The sequence below is a fragment of the Merops nubicus genome, unplaced genomic scaffold (assembly GCF_000691845.1).
Source record: "Merops nubicus isolate BGI_N331 unplaced genomic scaffold, ASM69184v1 scaffold15598, whole genome shotgun sequence".
Lineage (NCBI taxonomy): Eukaryota > Metazoa > Chordata > Aves > Coraciiformes > Meropidae > Merops > Merops nubicus.
In genome coordinates, this window is record NW_008623785.1 from 1 (window position 1) to 19269 (window position 19269).

A 19269-nucleotide genomic window follows, 5' to 3' on the forward strand; every position below is an offset into this window, starting at 1 on the left:
GGGCCGGCGGAGTGGGGTCGCGGGTGGGGGAACACGCGAGGCCTTCCCCCCCGCAGGGGCGCAGAGCTGCCAGTTTTCCTGCGAGGGGCTCCGGTGCCTGCTGTCGAGTTACCCTCTTGAGATAATGTTATTTTGTTGCTAGATGATACTTACAAAGGGGGGAGTAAACTTCACAAAACCTTCCCAGTTTTTGGTTCTTCAGCATGTAAACGTGCAGTTCTTTTCTCTTCATCGAGTCACCAAGAACCATGTTTTGGAGTAAAGTAGAAGGTCAACGTGTAAGCTAAGCTGTGTGTACCAGTTGTGAAGAAACAGCTTTAGCTTTACTGCTTCTTCTCAGCTGATTTACCTAATGACTCCATCTTTGAAAGAGATGAAGTTCATTACCTGCAGTTTACGTTACGTATATTTCACAGACACAGTGTAAATGATCAGCGGTTTGTGATTTTCAGAAATTGCAGGTTGACTATCAAGAAATGAAGATTAGGACGTCATGTGTTGGACTGCGCAGTCTTCTCCAAGGGCTGAGCTTCAGTGTCAAATACTACTCTAAGCAAAACCACCTTCAAACAACATGTCTTTATAGTAAAATAAACACCCAAAAAAGACACATCCTGGACGGTTCAGGATGTGCATGCACACACGGAACTGTGCCACCTGGAAGCATCCTGCCGTGGAGATTATTTTCCTGCAAGGTATGCAGTTTTAAGTATAGACTTTGTCAATAACCATCTTGGCACATGTTACACAAGCAAGATGTATTTTTCAAATGTGGAAGAAACTTTTTTCTAAAGGGTTTGAAGCAGGGGATAAATACTAGGATTCCAGTTATGTTCAAAGGCACATACCATTGTTCAACTTTACTATACTGTTTTGCTGTAAAGCTGCACTTGTGTTGGTCATCCTGCTGTAGCAATTTTTTAAAAATGGGTATCTTCCAGAAAGATCCAGGTGAAGTGTCAGGAGAAAGCTGCAGGGAGAGATCAGCTAGTGTAGAGGCAGTGTCCAAACTGATGATACCAGACTTAACCACTGCGAGCTGCTGCAAAAAAACTCAACCTGTGCTGACCAATAAGTCATGGTTTGCACCATAGTAAACATTAAAGTAGTCTGTTGACTTCTCATAATTGTATTCATGTGATAAACTATACTTTAAAAGGCAGTTGGAATTATTTCAATAAATATTATGCAATGGGTGGTAATGTATATCATGCACAGAGCTAGAAAGGGGTCTGAAATAATTTCAGATCTTCTGCTCCTGTTTTTCTAATACAGAATTTGCTAAAGGTGTTATAAAAGTTTACTGTAGTATGACAGCCTGTAAACCAACTTATATGCATAACATGAAGGTACTGTTTAATAAGATTTGGAGGGTTAGTTTATTTTATTTTAAACGTTTTCAGATGGATGCCTGGTTGTTGTGAAATTGTTCTGAGTTGATAGTGTTTCTTCAGAGGTGACCCAAAGATCATCTTGTTGCAACCCTTTTATTTCTAACTATAATGTAAACAGTCTGCATCTGAGATGTTAACAAATGTTCCAAGGAGAAATGGGAAGTCTTGATGGATGAGAATTTGTGGTTCTGTTGATGCAGTGACAGTTGACACTAACACAGTTACAGATGCTGGGCTAGGACACTGGTTCCAGGGTACAAACCACCTTTCAGGTGGTTTTTCACCTGAAAGGAAGCTGTGCCTGTTTGCTTTGGAGCAAATGTTTGCAAACTGCCAAAAATTTTGATCCTCAAAATTTTTTCTAGATCATCTTCTATATAACTGATTCCAGGATACATACCACTTTGAGGTGGTTTTTCACCTGGAAGGAAGCTGTGCCTGTTTACTTTGGAGCACATGTTTGCAAACTGTCACTGAGATCCTCAAAATTTTTCTAGATCATCTTCTATATAACTGTTTTTTCCCTAGTCAAGGAGGTGTACAGTAACTCTAATATATACACCTACATTGTGGCCACCAGCTCTGTATAATATTTCCAAGCATATGCACTGGGAACAGTTGAAAAGAAGGGAATCATCAGAAGATTCATAAAGTGTAGAACTCGCCAAATTAAGTTGTGGAGGCTAAAATTTTACATAGGTGTAAGAGGAGATGATACATGTACATTGAGAGACCTTTTAAATAGCTGGAAACCACATTAAGCCCAGGAAATTCCTGAGCTAAAATCATTGGAGGCTGAAGAAATACCTGTTGGGGACTATAATCTGTGCATGTCCCATTTTTATGCTTTCCTAAATATCCATTTGTGGCCACTCTAGGGTTTTTGATTGGTTGCTTCTGTTTTGGGAAACAGTGTTTTCTTAAAGCATTTTTTTTCCAGTGACTGGGGAGAGGGTGGTACAACTAACACATCCTGCAGTTTCTTTACCTTGAGCAGTTACATGGTTGCTTCAGAACTTCTCTAAGGGCTTCCATGGTTTGACTTGTGGTTCTGATTTGATACACTAGGCTAGACCAGACCATTGGCCTGGACCAGTAATGAGCACTCATGTACTCCCTATGTTCATAAAGAGTTTGGTAACTAGAGCAGATAGCTCCCCCTCCTTTCAAAATCTACTCAAAACATTCACATTTTAGATCTTGTGCACTTGTGAAGACAAACTGGGGACAAACCAACAGTTCTTCATGCAAAATTAGGTAGTGTAAAAAGTCTATGATGCTTTTTTAAGCTTAGACACATTCACATAATACACTGAATAATACACTGAATATAAAACCCTACTTTGTGTGATCTGTGCAGGGTTATGTACTGTAATATATGTTAAGCTTATTATTCAGTCAAATGAGATTTTACAGGAAGCAATAAGAAGTAGCATTGTTCTAGCAATCTTAACACATTTTTAACATTTTTAGAAGAGAAGACAGCTTTGTTGGCAATGAGGTAGCAGTAGTCTGCTCAGGAGTTGTGGAAAGACAGCTCCTTAAGCTTATTCCTCATAAAATAATTTTAGAAGCCTTCTCAGTTCACTGCTCCACTCCTTTCTGCACTTTATGAACATTTATACTAACACTTTTGAGGACCTGGAGCAAGAACCTGAACAAGCTGCCAGGACTCGTAGGGATAGGGACAGAGGTGTGGGTGGCATTGGCATCCAGGAAAGGAAATGAGGAATGATACTCTCAAGACAGGAAAATTATGAGAAAACACTGCCAAAGAAGAAAAATATAACAGAACTCCATTAGAATTGTCTAAAAACTAGTTCTAGAACAAGAACAAAAATACTTACATATAATCAATTAAAAGTGTACATTAATAGTACCTTAAATTTTGAAGAGGAGACCTTAATAAATGTGTCAATTAAAGCATATTTGATAACACCTCCCTAAAGGATCAGGAGGAATTTAAAAAAAAAAACCAACTTGTTCTAGCTGTGGTTTTTCTTTTTAATGGCACATCCCACTGTAATAATGAAAAGTTGGTTTGGGGTCTATAGCTCAGGAAATACCATTGTTGCCTCAATATATTCATACTGGAGTACAGAGTGCTAGCTTGTAGCCCTTGTCTTTCCTTGCTTAACAGGAAGGAACAAAAATCCCTTCCAAACAGAAGCAAAATACATCCATAAGGAGACCTCAATAAATGTGTCAAGTAAAGCATATTTGATAATGCCTCCCTAATTAAAAAAACACAACTTGTTCTAGCTGTGGTTTTTCTTTTTAATGGCACATCCCACTGTAATAATGAAAAGTTGGTTTGGGGTCTGTAGCTCAGGAAATACCATTGTTGCCTCAGTATATTCATATTGGAGTACAGAGTGCTAGCTTGTAGCCCTTGTTGTCTTTCCTTGCTTAACAGGAAGGAACAAAAATCCCTTCCAAACAGAAGCAAAATACATCCATAATAACATCAGAGCTTTTGTACAAGAATCTTCTGAAATCAGAGCGGGAAAACTGGAATGACATTTCAGCAAGATACAAAGCTATGACAAAAAGAATCAGGGAAAAATTAGAAGAATTACACAATAAGTATACCCTCAATTCAGGAAGTGCAAGGGTAAGTGGCAAAAATATGAACATTTCACATCAGTGTACAAATAAAAGTCAGTGAAGCTATTCCTTCTATAAAATGCTGTTTTATGGATCATTTTATGCTGCTAGTTTTGAATACTTTAATAATTTTGGATAGTCTAAGAGCGTGTGTTTAAAACAGCTTATACCTGTTATGATAGTGTATTTACCTTAATTTCTCCATAGGCAAAAGCAAGTAGTGACACAATAATCACCTGACTTTTGGATAAAGAATACAAGAGGTTGTAAATTACAACCGAATTTCAGGTGATCCAAGCCTTTTGTTAAATGTAGAGCAGGTGTAGATAGCTTAACTGTTCTAACTTTGAAAGAACCTTTCTCAATATGCAGTTCCTTCTTCACCATTAAACATACATGCTATATTCTGTCATTTGTGAATGTCACGTTTGTGTTGTACAGAACAATGATGGAATATAGAGATTCTAAGGAAACAGTCCAACTCTATGTTGGACATGAAATGTGTTTGTTTTGTATTGAACAGATCAGGTTTGGAGAGCATGTGTACTTTGAAGAGAACGGCTGCATATTCTGCTCAAAAGCAGATGATGGTAAGGGATTTCTCTTCCTAACATGGTACCATGGTCAAAAATTATGTTTACTTGGTATACTTTTCTTACATTAAAGCTTAATTGCTCTGTTTTTTAAAAAAACTAAAAATACTTTTATAAAATTCTTTACTGATTAAGAATTCTACAATCCTGATGCTGAAAAAGTGAAATGGAAAGAGTTAGTGAATAGTGTATATGGATAAAAAGGCAAGTTTCTGGAAAGAGAGAAGTCACTCCTTAAGATCCATAACTTAAGATTTGGAAAAAGGAAGAGTACATTCATTCTTTTTTTTATTTCTTGAATGAGTGAAAAAAAAACCCTTACTGTTCTTAGTAAAAAAACCTGTGCTTTATGTATCTGAACTTCAAAATTTAATACATTTACTAGAAGCCAAGATCAACAGTTCTAAAATATTTTTAATAATAATCACAAGACTTCTTTTTTTCCCTGGAACTTTAATTTTAACTTTTTTTTTTGTGAAGTACATTTGCAAATATCTTTCAAGACAAATATCTGGTGTTACTACACTCCAGTAATATGCTTGTGAACATTGCAGGCAGACTTGTTAAATAAGGGCATTAACAACCACTGTTCATTTCAACCTTAGTTATAGGAATTTTTTTGCTTTTTTTTTTTTTTTAATGTAGTAGATGAAGGAAATGTTGAGCTTTTATTCAGTACTGAAGATCTTGGCTTTTCTGATGTCTTTATTCAACGGATCAGAATTTCACCAGATCAGACATACATGGCCATCAGCTTAAAAAGTGAAAATTCTGAAGAGGCAACCTGCGTTATTATGAAACTTGGGCCTTTTCCTGTTGTGGAGAAAGTAATTCCAACTGTATTTAGTTTTGGTAAGTTGTTCATAAATATCCTGTGGGTTACACCAGCTTTTACATAACATTTTTGTTAGTTTACAAATTAAAACACTTAAATTAAAAAAAAAGGAATCCACATTTTTAGATTTAACCCTGATAGCTTGTTGAATTGTTTCTTATTTATGATTTCTTCCACACTGAACAATTACAAGTTACCTGATGTGAATGCAAGTGACTGCTTTCATCATACAAGTTTTCCTTCCCTGTAAAAGCAAGCACTTACATGTTTGAACAGTCATGCATGGTTTTTATTGCATTCAATACTCTTTAAAAATGTACTGACATAACTTTGCAATATAAAGGTCTTTTTGAGATGTGTCTTAGTTATTAAACCCTTAGAGCTGCACCTGAAGTCACTGATAGCTGTAGGCACTTAGCTTCGCTCAAAAGTGTGCAAGTGCTGCCCACTATGAGGCACTGGCTGGAATTTCAACTGTACTCCAGGATGTGGGTCACAAATGAAGTTTATTATAAAGCCTGTTAAATGAAGTTATAAAGACTGTTGAAAACCTGGCCTGGAAATTTGTCAGGGACATTTTTCACTATACCTGAACATGTATCTAGCTTTCTCTGGAAGAATCAGTACATTCAAGAAACAAAGTTCCTGTTGCCTACAGTTGTGACAGATTATGGCAGACAACAGGATGTCTATGGAATGACTATTGGAATGGTAGAGATTACTCCCATTTTGTAAACTTACCTGGGTGTGAGGTACAGCTGTATCATGAAGCACAGAGGTGCCTCAGTCATGAGCAAGTCAATTGGGCCTTACCACCACTTGTGAAGTTCACGCTTGCATTGCGTGACAGGCAATAGCAGACAGACAAATGAATGTTCTTGAAAATTTCCATCTCTGTTTTTTTTAAGAAGAACTTGAATTTCCCTTTTAAAAGCTTGTCTTAGTGAGCTCCCAGCTACCTTTGCACTTCAGAGCCACGCTGCTCTTCAGATAGCAGATTGTTTGTATTACTTTGGTGTGGTACTTCCTTGGATTTTGTACAGAAAATTAGTATTTATGCATAGGAGAGCCTACCACATCCTGGTGGCTGTAGGAGCAGCAGAGACAGCAGTAATTTGGCTGTATCAGGCAGATTATACTAAAGTTCAGAATAGCAAGGCTCCTGTATTTATATGTTTCTAGCGTAGAAACTGGAGAAATTTTATCTCAGTAGTAGCCATGGGGCAGATGCATTAGCTCTTGTCTCTGAATGGTTCAAGTGCCATCAGGCACAGTGGTGCAGAGCTCATAGTCTATTTATCATCTCGCCAACTCCATGTAAATCTCTGTTTCTCTGCTCAGTTTCAAATAGCTACATATCTCCCATTTTTTGGTTACCTCTGGAACACCCACAGGGTTGAAAGCTTCCTCTTCCTGAGCCCTCCAACTTTTTTTTTTTTTTTTTTTTGTGTGTTAAAAGGTTCTTGTTCTGTAGGTTTCAGCAAAAACATGAGGAAGTCTTTTTGTGGCTTACCCCAGCCTCTGGAATGTAGAAGTACTGTCCTTGGTTCCATGTTAGCTGCAACCCACCTTTTTCAGCATTGGGTCCTATGTTCACAGAGCTCCATTTTCTGTCAGCAATAGCATATGCTGTTCTGAATTTGATACACATTTGTCTTCTTTTTCCAGAATGGGCTACAAATGATGTCCTGTATTACACAAGCCAGAAGAACCTTAAATGCCAGAATGTGTTTATGACTACTTTAACTAATGAGAAACTTACTAAGTTAGTTTATACAGAACAAGATGCAAGGTAATACTTACCTAAAACATAGCAAGTCCTTTATATATTCTAGAGTACATGTGGAATGTAACTGGTTTAAAAATCAAATTCTTCTGTATTGCATTCCAAATGGTAAAAGGCATTTTTTAAAGTTGTGTTCTGCTGTCAGTAGTGCCTTATGCAGTCTGAGAATGTGCTCTGTTCTCCTCTTGATATGTGATCAACAAAGATTTAAGTTCCCTCTCTTACCTCACGAGTTCAGCTGAGTTTATAAATGTCAAGGTCAGTCTCAGGTCAGGGTGTCCTTTAATGAATATGTGACAGTTTCATACAGGGTAAAACAGACTGTGGATTTCATTTTGTTTTCTCTGGTATTGATGTCTGATACATCTTTTAAAAAACACAGAAGTTCAGGCTAATCCTTGCTCTGGGTAATGGATGAGCAAAATCATTACAGCATTCCCAGAGATAGAACTATTGTTGACTGAATACCCTCTCAATAACCTTTCTTTAAGTAGTGGTTGAGGGAGACAAGAAGGCTCTTGCTAAATTGAGTGCAGAACTAGTTTTTCAGCCATGTAGCATGTGGTAGGTTTGTACAGCATTCCATAAATGTTTGTGATTGTTCTTAATTCAAGTTCCATATTCAGTAAAGAAATTTCAATTATTTTTCTTTTATCTAAAAAACCAAAACAAAAGAAAAAAAAATCTGCCATTGAGATGGAGTAAATAAGATCCTTTTGTTCCAGCTGCATTTGATGCATACTTTTGGAAAATCAAGTTGCACTGACCTGACGCTTCCCCACAGGGAGACTGTTGGCATAATTCTGAAGGTCATAGTCATTACAGTAAATCTACTAGAAACTTACTCTAAAGGTTCCTGTGATACTGCAGCTTAAAACAGAATTCACTTCTTCTGCTTATGTATTGCCACTGAGCAGTTGTTCTGCATCTCACTAGATCTTCTAGGTATGCAATCAAATTTTTTTTTTTTTGAGAAGCTGAAAATTTCTTGGCATTGTTCAAAAAACCCCACAACTGAAAAACCAACAGCAATAAAAGTAATATCAAGGTCCGAGTCCTTGGGGAGAATTGTAGCCTGCATTTCAGCTTGACCCTCTTAGAAGTAAGGTCAGCAGGGCTGACCTCTTGTAATCTCTGCTGAGTGCAGTGCCTTCTCTTTCCAAATTCCCATGTATTAGAGAGGCAAGAGGCTGATTCCTTGCAGACTTTACGTCCCCTGCTGTGCTTGTCCTAAGGATATCAAGAGGTTGCTATTAGGAAAAACAATAGTCCTCAAAAAATCCTGGAGTTCCTCCACCTGCAAATAATTAAATGCACAGAAAATGCTACCTAGGCATCTACTTTTCCTTCACCAGTCAAATATTTTGAAATCTAGAGGGATCATTGTTGCAGTCACATACCTGATCTGTGCAATGTAGATTATGGTACTCAGCCCTGCAATTTCGTAATGAAATCTGGATCTTTCTGTTGGACAGGTTTGCTTTTAGATACATCCAGTCTTAAAGATTCAGAATGGCAAAGAAACTGCTGTGTCCCAAGATGATTCCAGTCAGTTAAATAGACTCAAAGAATTATTTCAGTCTGAATTTCAACCTAAACTTGTTCAGTTAGACAAGGCAATATTAGACAAGGTTATAATTCTGTTTTCTGTTTCTAGATTTTAGAAACATTTAAACAAGTAGATAGTTCCTAGTTTCTTAGTTCCAAAACCAGTTCCTAGTTTCTAGCTTTTATCACTCCAATGCTGTCTTGTCTCATGCAGACCTCTGTAATTTTTTAAATTTTTTTTTGTCTTACATGCTTGAGGCAAAATTAGGTCACTAACACTTTGGCTTATTATCAGTTTATCCGTGTACTTGTTCCTTTCTTTTGTTATTGCTGTTCCCACATTATGTCCTTTATTAATTTTAATGTAGCTATCCATTATTACTCTGTTAAAAATAGGGTTACGAGCTCAATAAAAAGTGACATGTTTTGCCTGAATTTTAAAGCCTATATACATCAATAAACTTCCAGTCTGTCTCAGTGATACAAAAACCTGGACTCAGTCGGGCAACAAAGGAACTGCTTTCCTTGCAGATTTCAGGTTCCACACAAAAGATTGTGGGTTTTTGAATCCCAGGATAAATACAGCAGGAGTGGGTTTGGGAACCAGGTAGCCTAGAATTTCTCCAGCCTGTTTACAGGCATGCTGTTCCATACCTTGTAGATAGAAACCCATGATTCTGAAACAACCAGTGTATTTTTAAAATGCTAATCCAGTGTAAGTTATGTTTTGGTATTTTTCAAATTATTCCTTACAGATTCTTTGTGGACATATATTGCACAAAAGATGGGCGTTTTCTCACGATCAACAGCAACAGCAAGACAACCTCAGAAGTTTGGCTGGTTGACCGCAGAGATCCTTTTAAGTTACCTGTGCTTGTACAGCCACGAACAAAAGGGGTCATTTACCACATTGAGCACAGAAAGGATGAGTTATATATTCTCACTACATATGGAGAACCTGCAGAATATAAGGTAATTTTAACTGATAATAAAATTCATAGGGTTAATTCAGGTACATGTTGCAGATGATACAGAAATAGCAAGGCTGGCTTTTAGTTCCATGCTTCACAGCTTGCTAAAATAAGCTAAGAGACTTACACAGAGAGCTGCATGGATGGAAAGACTGACAGTAGTACATGGAGTCTCTCCTGTAGCCTGCCAATTTGATTCTAACTAACTCCTTTGGCAACATCAAGAAATAAGTATGCTTTAACAGTCATTTCCCATATATCAAAATTTAAGTTGGTTAAGTAACCAAGCCACCTATAGTTCTGCTGGCCACACTGAAAGCATCTTGCTGCATGAAAACCTTCTACAGATTAATCTGTGAGAATGGAACTTTACTTTGCCAAATGTTACTAAATTGTTTGTCCATTTTGCCAAAAAAAAAAAAAAAAAAAAAAAAAAAAAAAAAAAAAAAAAAAAAACAACAAAAAAAAACAAAACAACAAAAAAACAAAAAAACAAAGAAACAAAAAAACAAAGAAACAGTTTTAGTCAGGCAAACCCCCCCTGTACAAGCATAATTTTTTTTTCAATAAAAATTGCATGAGATCACAAATAAGTCTACATCTCACTTGTAACTCTTAATACATCTTAGTAATGCAAGGCTGTTTTTCGTTTTTATAGCTGATGAAGGCACCAGTAGCTTCCAGTGGCATGGAGAACTGGCAGTTAGTTTATGCACTGGAAAAGCAAACCAAGCTAGTAGACTTGGAGATGTTCAGTGATCATTGTGTTATGTTCCTGAAGAACGCTGGTCATCTTTACTTAAACATGGTTTCTTTTGTTTCACACTCAGTTCAGCCAATAAAGGTATGTTTTAGCTTGGCTTAAGCGGCACGGTATTTTTCCATCACTATTTTGTTGTGGGTTTGTGGTTGGTTTTTTTACTTAACGTTATAACAAAAACAAAGATAAAATCCAATAGTAGAAATGGTTTGGAAACTGTAATACTGCCGAGGTTGTCGTTATGAGTAATTGTGTTACCTGTGGCTGTTTTTCAGGATTTCATGTGGTGCCTTATTGCAGCACGTAGAAAGTTGCAGCTATCCTAGGAGTTAGCTCTTTCTTCAACTTAGTACAGTCAAGCTCTTGACAGTACAGCTGATTTCTAGTGTAAACTAGGACTTGATTCCCTAAACAATCTACTTTGTCTATTTTTGGTTATACTTATCAGTATAAGCAAGGAAATAAGCCTGGCCCTCCCACAGAAGAATGATCAGAACATTCAGAAGGCAGGTACAGACACTGTCCCATAGTCCATGGGAACAGTTGCTACTGCAGTGCAATTTGTGCAGCGCATTTCTTCCTTTCTCTAGTTATTGCTAAATACTTGTGGCTTAAACCCAAAGTGACTCAATTCAAAAGCATGACTTCTGGAGACCACTGAGATGAAATATTTAATTGATTTGTTTGCTTGAAAAACACAATCTGAACTGCTCGCAAGTTTACTGTGACAAGCTACCAATGCTGCATTCCATAAACCTGCTACAGAAAAAGGTTTTCAACAAATTACACTGTATGGTCTCAGAAACCTTCATTTTTGAAAATGGTTGTAGTTTATTTATTCAGAAAGGGTCTGCAGTTACTCTGGAGAATTTGGACTTTTGCTGCCATTTCAGAAGTCTCCAGCAACCTAACCCAAGTAAGTAGTGACCTGGCAAAGGGTTTGACTATGTCCCTGCTGCTCTGAAAGAATGAATCCTGATTTCTTTTATTCTTAGCAGAGTTAAAAATCTTAAATATAATAGCAGTAAGCGTCTGAGGGCGAATGTGCCAGGAAAAGGTTTTGTTCTTCACAATGGCTGGCGCTAGGAACAAAGTTAAGAGGCAGGAGGTTTTTGGTGCCTTCACATTTCTGAGCTCACTCGCAGCAAAAGCTTAACAACTGGCATGGACTTGGCTCTTCAATGTGTTGAACTAGGGACTGGAAATCAGAGGGGGAAATAGGATCTAAAAAATAAAAACAATGCAGAATAGCATCAACAAATGTTTTAATTATAAAAAAAAAAATCTGTACTAGTGCCCATTTTAAACTGTATTTGGATTTTTTTTTTATTTCATTGTTGAATTTGATCCAGTGGCGTTAAGAGGAAAGTTTGCCAAAGTCTTTTACTTTTTGACCGTTTCAAGAAATACAGGTTGCACTATGTACAAACTGCAGATAATTAGCTTGATATTCAGAATCTTTTCCTCTGAAGGGCACACTAGGCAAAATTCACAGAAGCAGCGTAAAGGTCTCACTTGAAATGCTGTGTTTTCTCAGCTACCTACGTGGGCCTGTGAATTTGAATTGGATTCTCATCCTGAATATACCAGCAGCACTTGCTATTTTCAGCTCACCTCCCCAGTACACCCCCCTAAGCGTTTTGCATATTCATTTGAAGAACATAATCTCATTGAACAAGCTGTGCAAGAGGTACCAATTATTACAAATTGTCACACTACACGTTTACTAGCTAAAAGCAAGGTAAGATTTTTTCAGTCCTTTTCCCATTCCCTTTATTCTTCCTTTTCTCCCCACCCATTTAAAGAAATTGCGTTTGGCAGGGAATAGAGATTAAAAAATGTAAAGAGCAGTTGGTGCTATAGTTACTAAACAGTGGGTGTTTTCTTCAGTGCTATAGAGAAGAACAAGAAAGAGTCGTGATAATTTTTTTCCATTAACCTGGGTATGCTAGAAGAGATAACAGTACACAGTCAGTCAAGAATCTTAGTATGGTATAGCTTAGAATTACTTGTTGATGTATGGTACCATATTCTCCACAATAAATTAAAAGGATGCCAGCTGTCGAATGCTCCACAACCAGCTGCACAGTAGAGATCAAGGAAGGAAAGTTTTAACAACCTAAGTTTAAAAAATTGGAGATGTTAATAAAGAGTTTGTGGTGCAGTAAACTATTTTGTTAATAATAGATATTCTCGGGTGTTAAAGGGGGAAGGAAGACTTGGGTGCTTTGGTAGTTTAAAAACTCCTCAGGTGTTGCACTTAAATGAATTTTATACCCTGCATCCATAAGCCTACACAGCAGAGGTTCAGTCTCTTGCTTTATTTTTCAAGAGTGCTTTGTACATTCCAAGTGAAAAAATTACTGTAATCAAAAAAACCCACATTTTAAAATAAATAATTGACGTTTTCATTGCCATGGATCATTGAGATTTCTGAAATGTCCTTTATTGTAAAATACTCCTTCATTTCCAGGATGAAACTTTGGTGCCAATTACAGTTTTTCATAATACGACTTGTAAAGAGCTACACAGGAAGCCACTTCTAGTTCATGTATACGGAGCTTATGGCATAGATTTGAACATGGGCTTTAAAGAAGAGAAGCTAATGCTAATTGAAGAGGGTTGGATATTAGCATATTGCCATGTTAGGTAAGTCAAAGATAAAGTGGAATTAAGATATGAATCTGTGGGATATACAGATACGTCTTGATACACAACTGAAGAGATACAGAAATCGTTTTTTCATGTAGCTATACCTAATTCTTCATGCTTTCCACTTCTGTCCCTTTTTGGATTTTTTTTTTAAAGTAGGGATTTTTTTAGTTAGTTTCTTTACGGAAAAATTACCTCAGGGAAAAAGAAATTACACTTTCAAGAAACCATACTGCATTTAGGTTTCTTAAATCAGTATGATGGTTGTACGTAACTTTTAATCTTTTGAAGTCTCATTACTTTTGTCTCATCTTTGCTGAAGAAAAATGTTGATAACATGTTCCAGTTGTAATGACATGCTACCTCCCTCTCTTTCCAAGGGCATTGTGTACTGATGTTCAGCCTGTGTGTTCTGGAAGCCATTTGCCTTCCACTGCAACAACTAAACACTTAACATGTATCTCAAGTTCTTTATTGGCTAAATCCTCTGTCTCCAGCTTAGCCACAATTCTATTAGTTTCATAAAACCACTACATACAATAGGCTTCACATTGTCACTGAGATAATTATTCAGTAGGTAAAGAAGATAACAAAAGAATTGCTTTAGGGAGGGAAAGGAAAGGGAAGAATCAGCAATTGTTTGAAATACCAGTTCCAAAATAAATTCAGCACACAACTATATTCAGTCTTCTGCATTCTGTGGTAAGCATTGTGCTGTTGTTCTGCCTCCTCCAAGTAACTTCAGGTGCAAGTCAGTCCTAGATGAAGGTGGATTCTTCATCCAAAGATGAACAGTTTGGCAGACTAATCAGGTCATTCATTTTCAACTTGGAAACTGAGTAAGGAAACTTCAGGTGGTTTAGGGTAGTTGTATAGAAAGAAATAGACAAATTTTGAAATGCTGTACTACAAAATGTAACCTTTCAAGTAGTATTTGAAATCCACAAACTAGGAAAAAAAAAAGTCTTAAAATTTAAGCTATGACTCTCAGACAAATCTTGAGAGTCTCAGTATAGAACTGCGAAATACTAGTTTATTTGTTTTAATAAATACTAGTGCTAGTGATATAGGTATTGAAAATGTTTGAGTTATTTTAATAGTTTCCTGTATAAAAAGATAATATCAGTGTCTGATTCTGTATTGCTTCCTAGTGGCAGTGTGATTTCCTGCAGTGGTGCTTCTGTTTTAAATTCCAGGGGTGGAGGAGAGCTAGGCCTTAGCTGGCACGCAGATGGATGTCGGCATAATAAACTCAAGGGTCTCCATGACCTTAAGGCTTGCATCATGCTGCTCCACGAACTAGGATTTTCTCAGCCAAAATACACAGCACTAGCAGCTGCCAGTGCAGGAGGAGTTCTTGCAGGAGCCCTGTGCAACAGTGATCCAGAACTTATCAGAGCCATGGTTTTACAGGTGAGGTGCTGCCGATCTTTTGTGGATTATGACATTAAACTGTAGTTTGTTTCATTCTACCAGTTTCAGAATTGGAAACATGCCAATTCAGAATTCTTTCCTCATTTATTTAAGCAAACATTGATGTAGCCATCTGAGATTGTGTCCTATTTGCCAAATTTTTTTTGTTTTGTTGTGTTGTTTTTTTTTTTTTTAATAACTTCAAAGGCTCCTTTCGTAGATGTTCTAAATACAATGATGAAAACTCATCTCCCACTGACAATTGAAGAACAGGAAGAATGGGGAAATCCATTAGCAGATGAAAAATATATGAAGTATATCAAAAGCTATTGTCCTTACCAGAATATTAAGCCACAGGTAAAACTGCTTTCTTTGTGGAATACTATAGTAATAAAGTGTAGCACTTTATAAGAAAACAAGAAAGGCATAACTGAAATTAAAAAAAAGAGTCTTTTACCTTTTCAGTGCCTTAAAACCCAGTATTTTAGAATTCTTAGTTGCTGTTTTGTGTTAAACTGAATCACTGATACAAATATAAACTATTTCACAGTAATAATCTTGGCAGTATTTGGAGTCATGACTACTGAAATGAACCCAAATCCCTTCTCCTAATCAATAGATTTCAAAAAACACTTTTCTTAATAGGACTGCCAGGAAGGAGATTATTCTAACCTATAACAAACTCAACATGTAAAACAGCTTCCCCTTTTCCTAGTGGTTTTCTGTTGTTCTGCTGTTTGCAGAGGTTGTTACAGGAGGGAGGAGATATTTTCCACCAATTTAATACCTTTTCAGAGGCAAACAATGAAATGGAAAAGGAGCTATAGCTTTGACATTATCATCTCAGAAGAAATCTTTTTTTATATTAAGGAATGTGTTAGCTATGTTGCATAGCTTCACTAATTAAAATCCTAGTATATAAAAACAACTACTTTTTATGTATAGCAAGATTGCAAAAGTAAACATCAAGTGCTGCTCTAAGGTCAACCATTCCATGATTATTAGTTCCCCCCCCCTTTTTTTTTTTCAATCATTAGCAAGCAGACACATATCAGACCTTTCCTAGTGAGGAGAGGATGTTTTCTATTGACTTTGTCAAGTAGATGATCCCCTACTATGAAGTAATTTTTTGGACCAACATACTGCTTGCAGTTGGAGTGATAAAAGCAATTTTTTTCGAGCAGGTAAATAATGTAATAGATATGGTTTTAGATAAACTGTAACAACTAGTACAGTAAGGTAATAGAGAAAAATTTGTTGCTCACTTTATGAGGAAAAATAGTTGTCAAGTAATTAATTGGGTTTGTTTTTTAATCTCAGTGTTATCCTTCAGTTTTTATCACGGCCTATGAAAACGACCAACGGGTACCACTAGCAGGAGTTTTACAGTATGTTCAGAAACTTAGGAAGGCTGCACTAGATCACGCCAGCAGAACAGGTAAGAAAGGTAAGAATAAGAATATTACAGACATGGAGTTAACTAAACCAGAATATTAGTAGTCATGTAATTAAACATCATAGAGATTGATTCCTCCTTAAATACATTCATTTGTGCAATACAATACAGTGTCTAAAGCTCTGAGGTAATTTGTTACCTGCAAAGGTGAGGTGTGGAGCCCTCCTGACAAACAGATAAAGCTCAGCTTCTCAGATGCATTCTTCAGAATATTAAGAGGGACCAGATTTCTCTAAAAACAGTTTGCCTAAAAACAGTTAAAACCATCTGTTAATAGTGACAAATCACAACAAGCTCAGGAAACCCTCCTGAGATTTAGAAAAAAAAAAAAAGATTGACAGAATGAGAGTGGGGCTCAGTCTTTCCCAGGCCTCAACATATGGTGATTGTTGGACAGGGCTAGGTCAGTCTGCACTGTCTAGGCCGACTACCCATACAGTCAGAACACAGTTCTCAACAACACATGGATAAACCCCTTATTTTTGCTGCTCCTGTAAAACCCTACTTTTCCCAGCTGCTGAAACTGCAGGTGTTAGTCCAAATTAGAATGACAGCAATGCCAAAGGCATAGACACTTTTATATCTGAAACTTAACGCTAGCTTTGGGACTGTTCCCAGCAAAAGGGACATTATTTTCTTATTTTCCAGTACCATCTGATCTGGGGAGAGGCTTTTCCCATCAGTACCAAAATAGATCTTGAATTAGCTTTTCTAAATTTCATTATGTCCCTTCTCTACTAGCAGCACAACTGTTGTGGTTGAGAAAGGCCAGCAAATCCTCCAAGTGCTGTTGCAGTCTTTGCTCAGAAAGAAGAAAAGCACATCTTTCCAAAACAACTCAGAGAGAACAAATATATAGGTTCTCTCAAACATACACGCTAAAGATATATATAAACATTTTTCAAATCTGTAATTAATAGAAATACAAATAATTAATCCAGCAAGCCCCTATGTGTTTGTTTTAAGGAACAACAGGAATTTTCTCAGGACAGGAGGCACAATTATCTATCCCTAAACACTTCACATCCCCACTTAACCTTTTCTTTTTGTTCATTCAGTGTCAAGTGACCACTAACTTTATTGTTCTAGGAGACTGGGTCCCTAATATCATCTTAGACATCCAGGCAAGTGGCAGTCATTGTGATTCATCTTGGGAGGATTCACTGAATGAGGTACGTTCCCTTTACTGTGCATATCCATAACGTGCTGGGGGAGTTCTGCCCTCACTTGGTACTCCAGCCTCAGCAGTTCATGCAGTCACTGAATGTATGTTTGAAGTAGTAAAAGAAAACAAAACAAAAAAACCAACACAAACCAAACAACCAGTACCTGATAGACTGAAGATTGCTTTTGCAACCTTTTAAATGTATTGCAAGAGCAACTGCTTTTTTTAATATATATACACACAGACATAGACAAGCCCAGGAAGTTTTTAAATATATGTAAAATTATATATATTTGTATATGTAGAAGAGCCAGTGACAGAGCCACATCATTGAACCTCATTGTGCCTTAAGTCTCAAAATAGTATTAAACTCCCACTGCAGTGTGTCAAGAGCTCTAACAGAAAGGTTCTAAGTTATGAAAAATGTTGTTCCAGCAGGAAGTCTTGCACTGTAGAGTATTAAGTGCTTAAAATTGTCATACTGTTTATTTACTTCCATCTTCTTCATGAGTAAAACATATGTAATGGGGTCTGATCTAAACATTTTGAAATGCATGATCCACACTTTCAAAGGAGGCTACTACAAGTAGGTTTCAACGTGTTGTACTTTGTATGAGCATGTACGAAAAAATCAGCCACCTGCCAAAAGCTGACCTATTGTTACTGTTATCTCAGACTATTACAGTTGGATGCCTATTTTATTACTGTTTGTAATGGTTTGAAAGCAAACCAGTGAGACACTCCAAGTCAGAAATAAAATTTAATAGGAAAAAAAATAAAAGAAATGCAAAGGTACAAAGAAAGACCACAGACAGAGAATACAACCTGACACTGTTGGTTAGGGTGGTGGCAGCAGTCCAGATGAAGCAGTGATCTCGTAGAAAAGGTCTGGTAGCTCTTGTCCTCTGGAAATCCAGTGGCTAAGGGCCCCCTTTGCTGTCTTGAACCCCAGTTTATATCCAGGTGGGAGCACTTGGCTCCTCCCCCTGGGCAGAGCATCTCACAATGGGTTGAAGTCATTCTGTGCATCATGCAGTGGGTCCTTGATTGTCCATTAGACAGAGATCCCTCCTGGGGGGAGCTCTGTATGAGTCATGGGGCAAGGCATGGATGGGCCCATGAACAGGGAGGACTCCTCCTGCTGGGTGTGAGGTGTTAACAGGGCTGTGAGGTGTGTCCTGGGCAGCTGCTACCCATGATTTGGTAACAGCTCATGAGCAATGACAGAGAGAGTATAGAATATACACGTTTTGGTTCTACCCACATAATGATAAACTGGTCCCAGCCCCTGTAACCATGACACTGTTAATTTTAACAAATCCTAGCAAAGGTTCTGGCAATTATTCCCAAAATTAATTCTTCCAGGAAAAGCCTCATTCTGTCTTAGGACAAGGTATTCTTTAGCATTAGTATGGGAAAGGAGATGATTAGAAAAGCTGTGCAAAACCCCAAAGGTTTATAGCAAAACATTTTTAAATATCTTAATAAAGTATTTTCATCATTTTAGGTTGCAAGACACCTGGCTTTTCTTAGCAAAGAATTTGAGGAAGTATGCCATACGAAATCCTGCAAATAGGTAACAAAGGCACTGACCATTCAACCAACTTCTGGTCAGATTTTTATTTATGTGAAAAGTGAACAGCATCTCCAGAGGATCTCTCCTCTCATATCCCTGCTCTATGGGCATCAGCAGACAAGAAGATCAAAGCTGGGTGTGGCATTGGCTTAGCAACATGCAGAGGAAGAGCTGAATCCACCCTGCTGGCCAGCACAGCAGCTCCTGCCTGCACCACTCCTTTGCTCAGTGCAGTTCTGCTCGGGGAAGCAGGCAGCATGAAGGCATCCACTTTGTACAGGCAGCCTTGCCAGCCTAAGACCTGTCTTCCAAGACCACGTTCTACAGAACTAAAGAAGACTAAAGTCTTCTAAAACTAATTCCCATGCACAGGTGATGATGAGTGTTGCCCCTCTGAGCTACACAGCAGCCACAGTGCACTGGTCAGACGGTGCACTCAGGCTGCAAAGAAGAAATGGACTCTCAAGAATACAAATTTTAGCAGAACACTTTCATCTATGAGTAAATTCAAAA

At 37.5% G+C, this 19269-nt stretch overlaps 1 protein-coding gene across 1 annotated transcript; it reads left to right on the forward strand.

Annotated features, from left to right (window-relative positions):
• Positions 1–493: 493 nt before the first annotated feature.
• On the forward strand, positions 494–18756 carry PREPL (prolyl endopeptidase-like). The gene is given in 15 exon segments (XM_008945192.1): positions 494–522; positions 524–695; positions 3811–4008; positions 4525–4591; positions 5243–5446; positions 7098–7221; positions 9519–9735; positions 10393–10578; positions 12032–12235; positions 12968–13143; positions 14343–14559; positions 14767–14916; positions 15880–16006; positions 17105–17187; positions 18688–18756. Coding segments are annotated over 15 exon segments (2223 nt in total).
• The last annotated feature ends 513 nt before the right edge of the window (positions 18757–19269 follow it).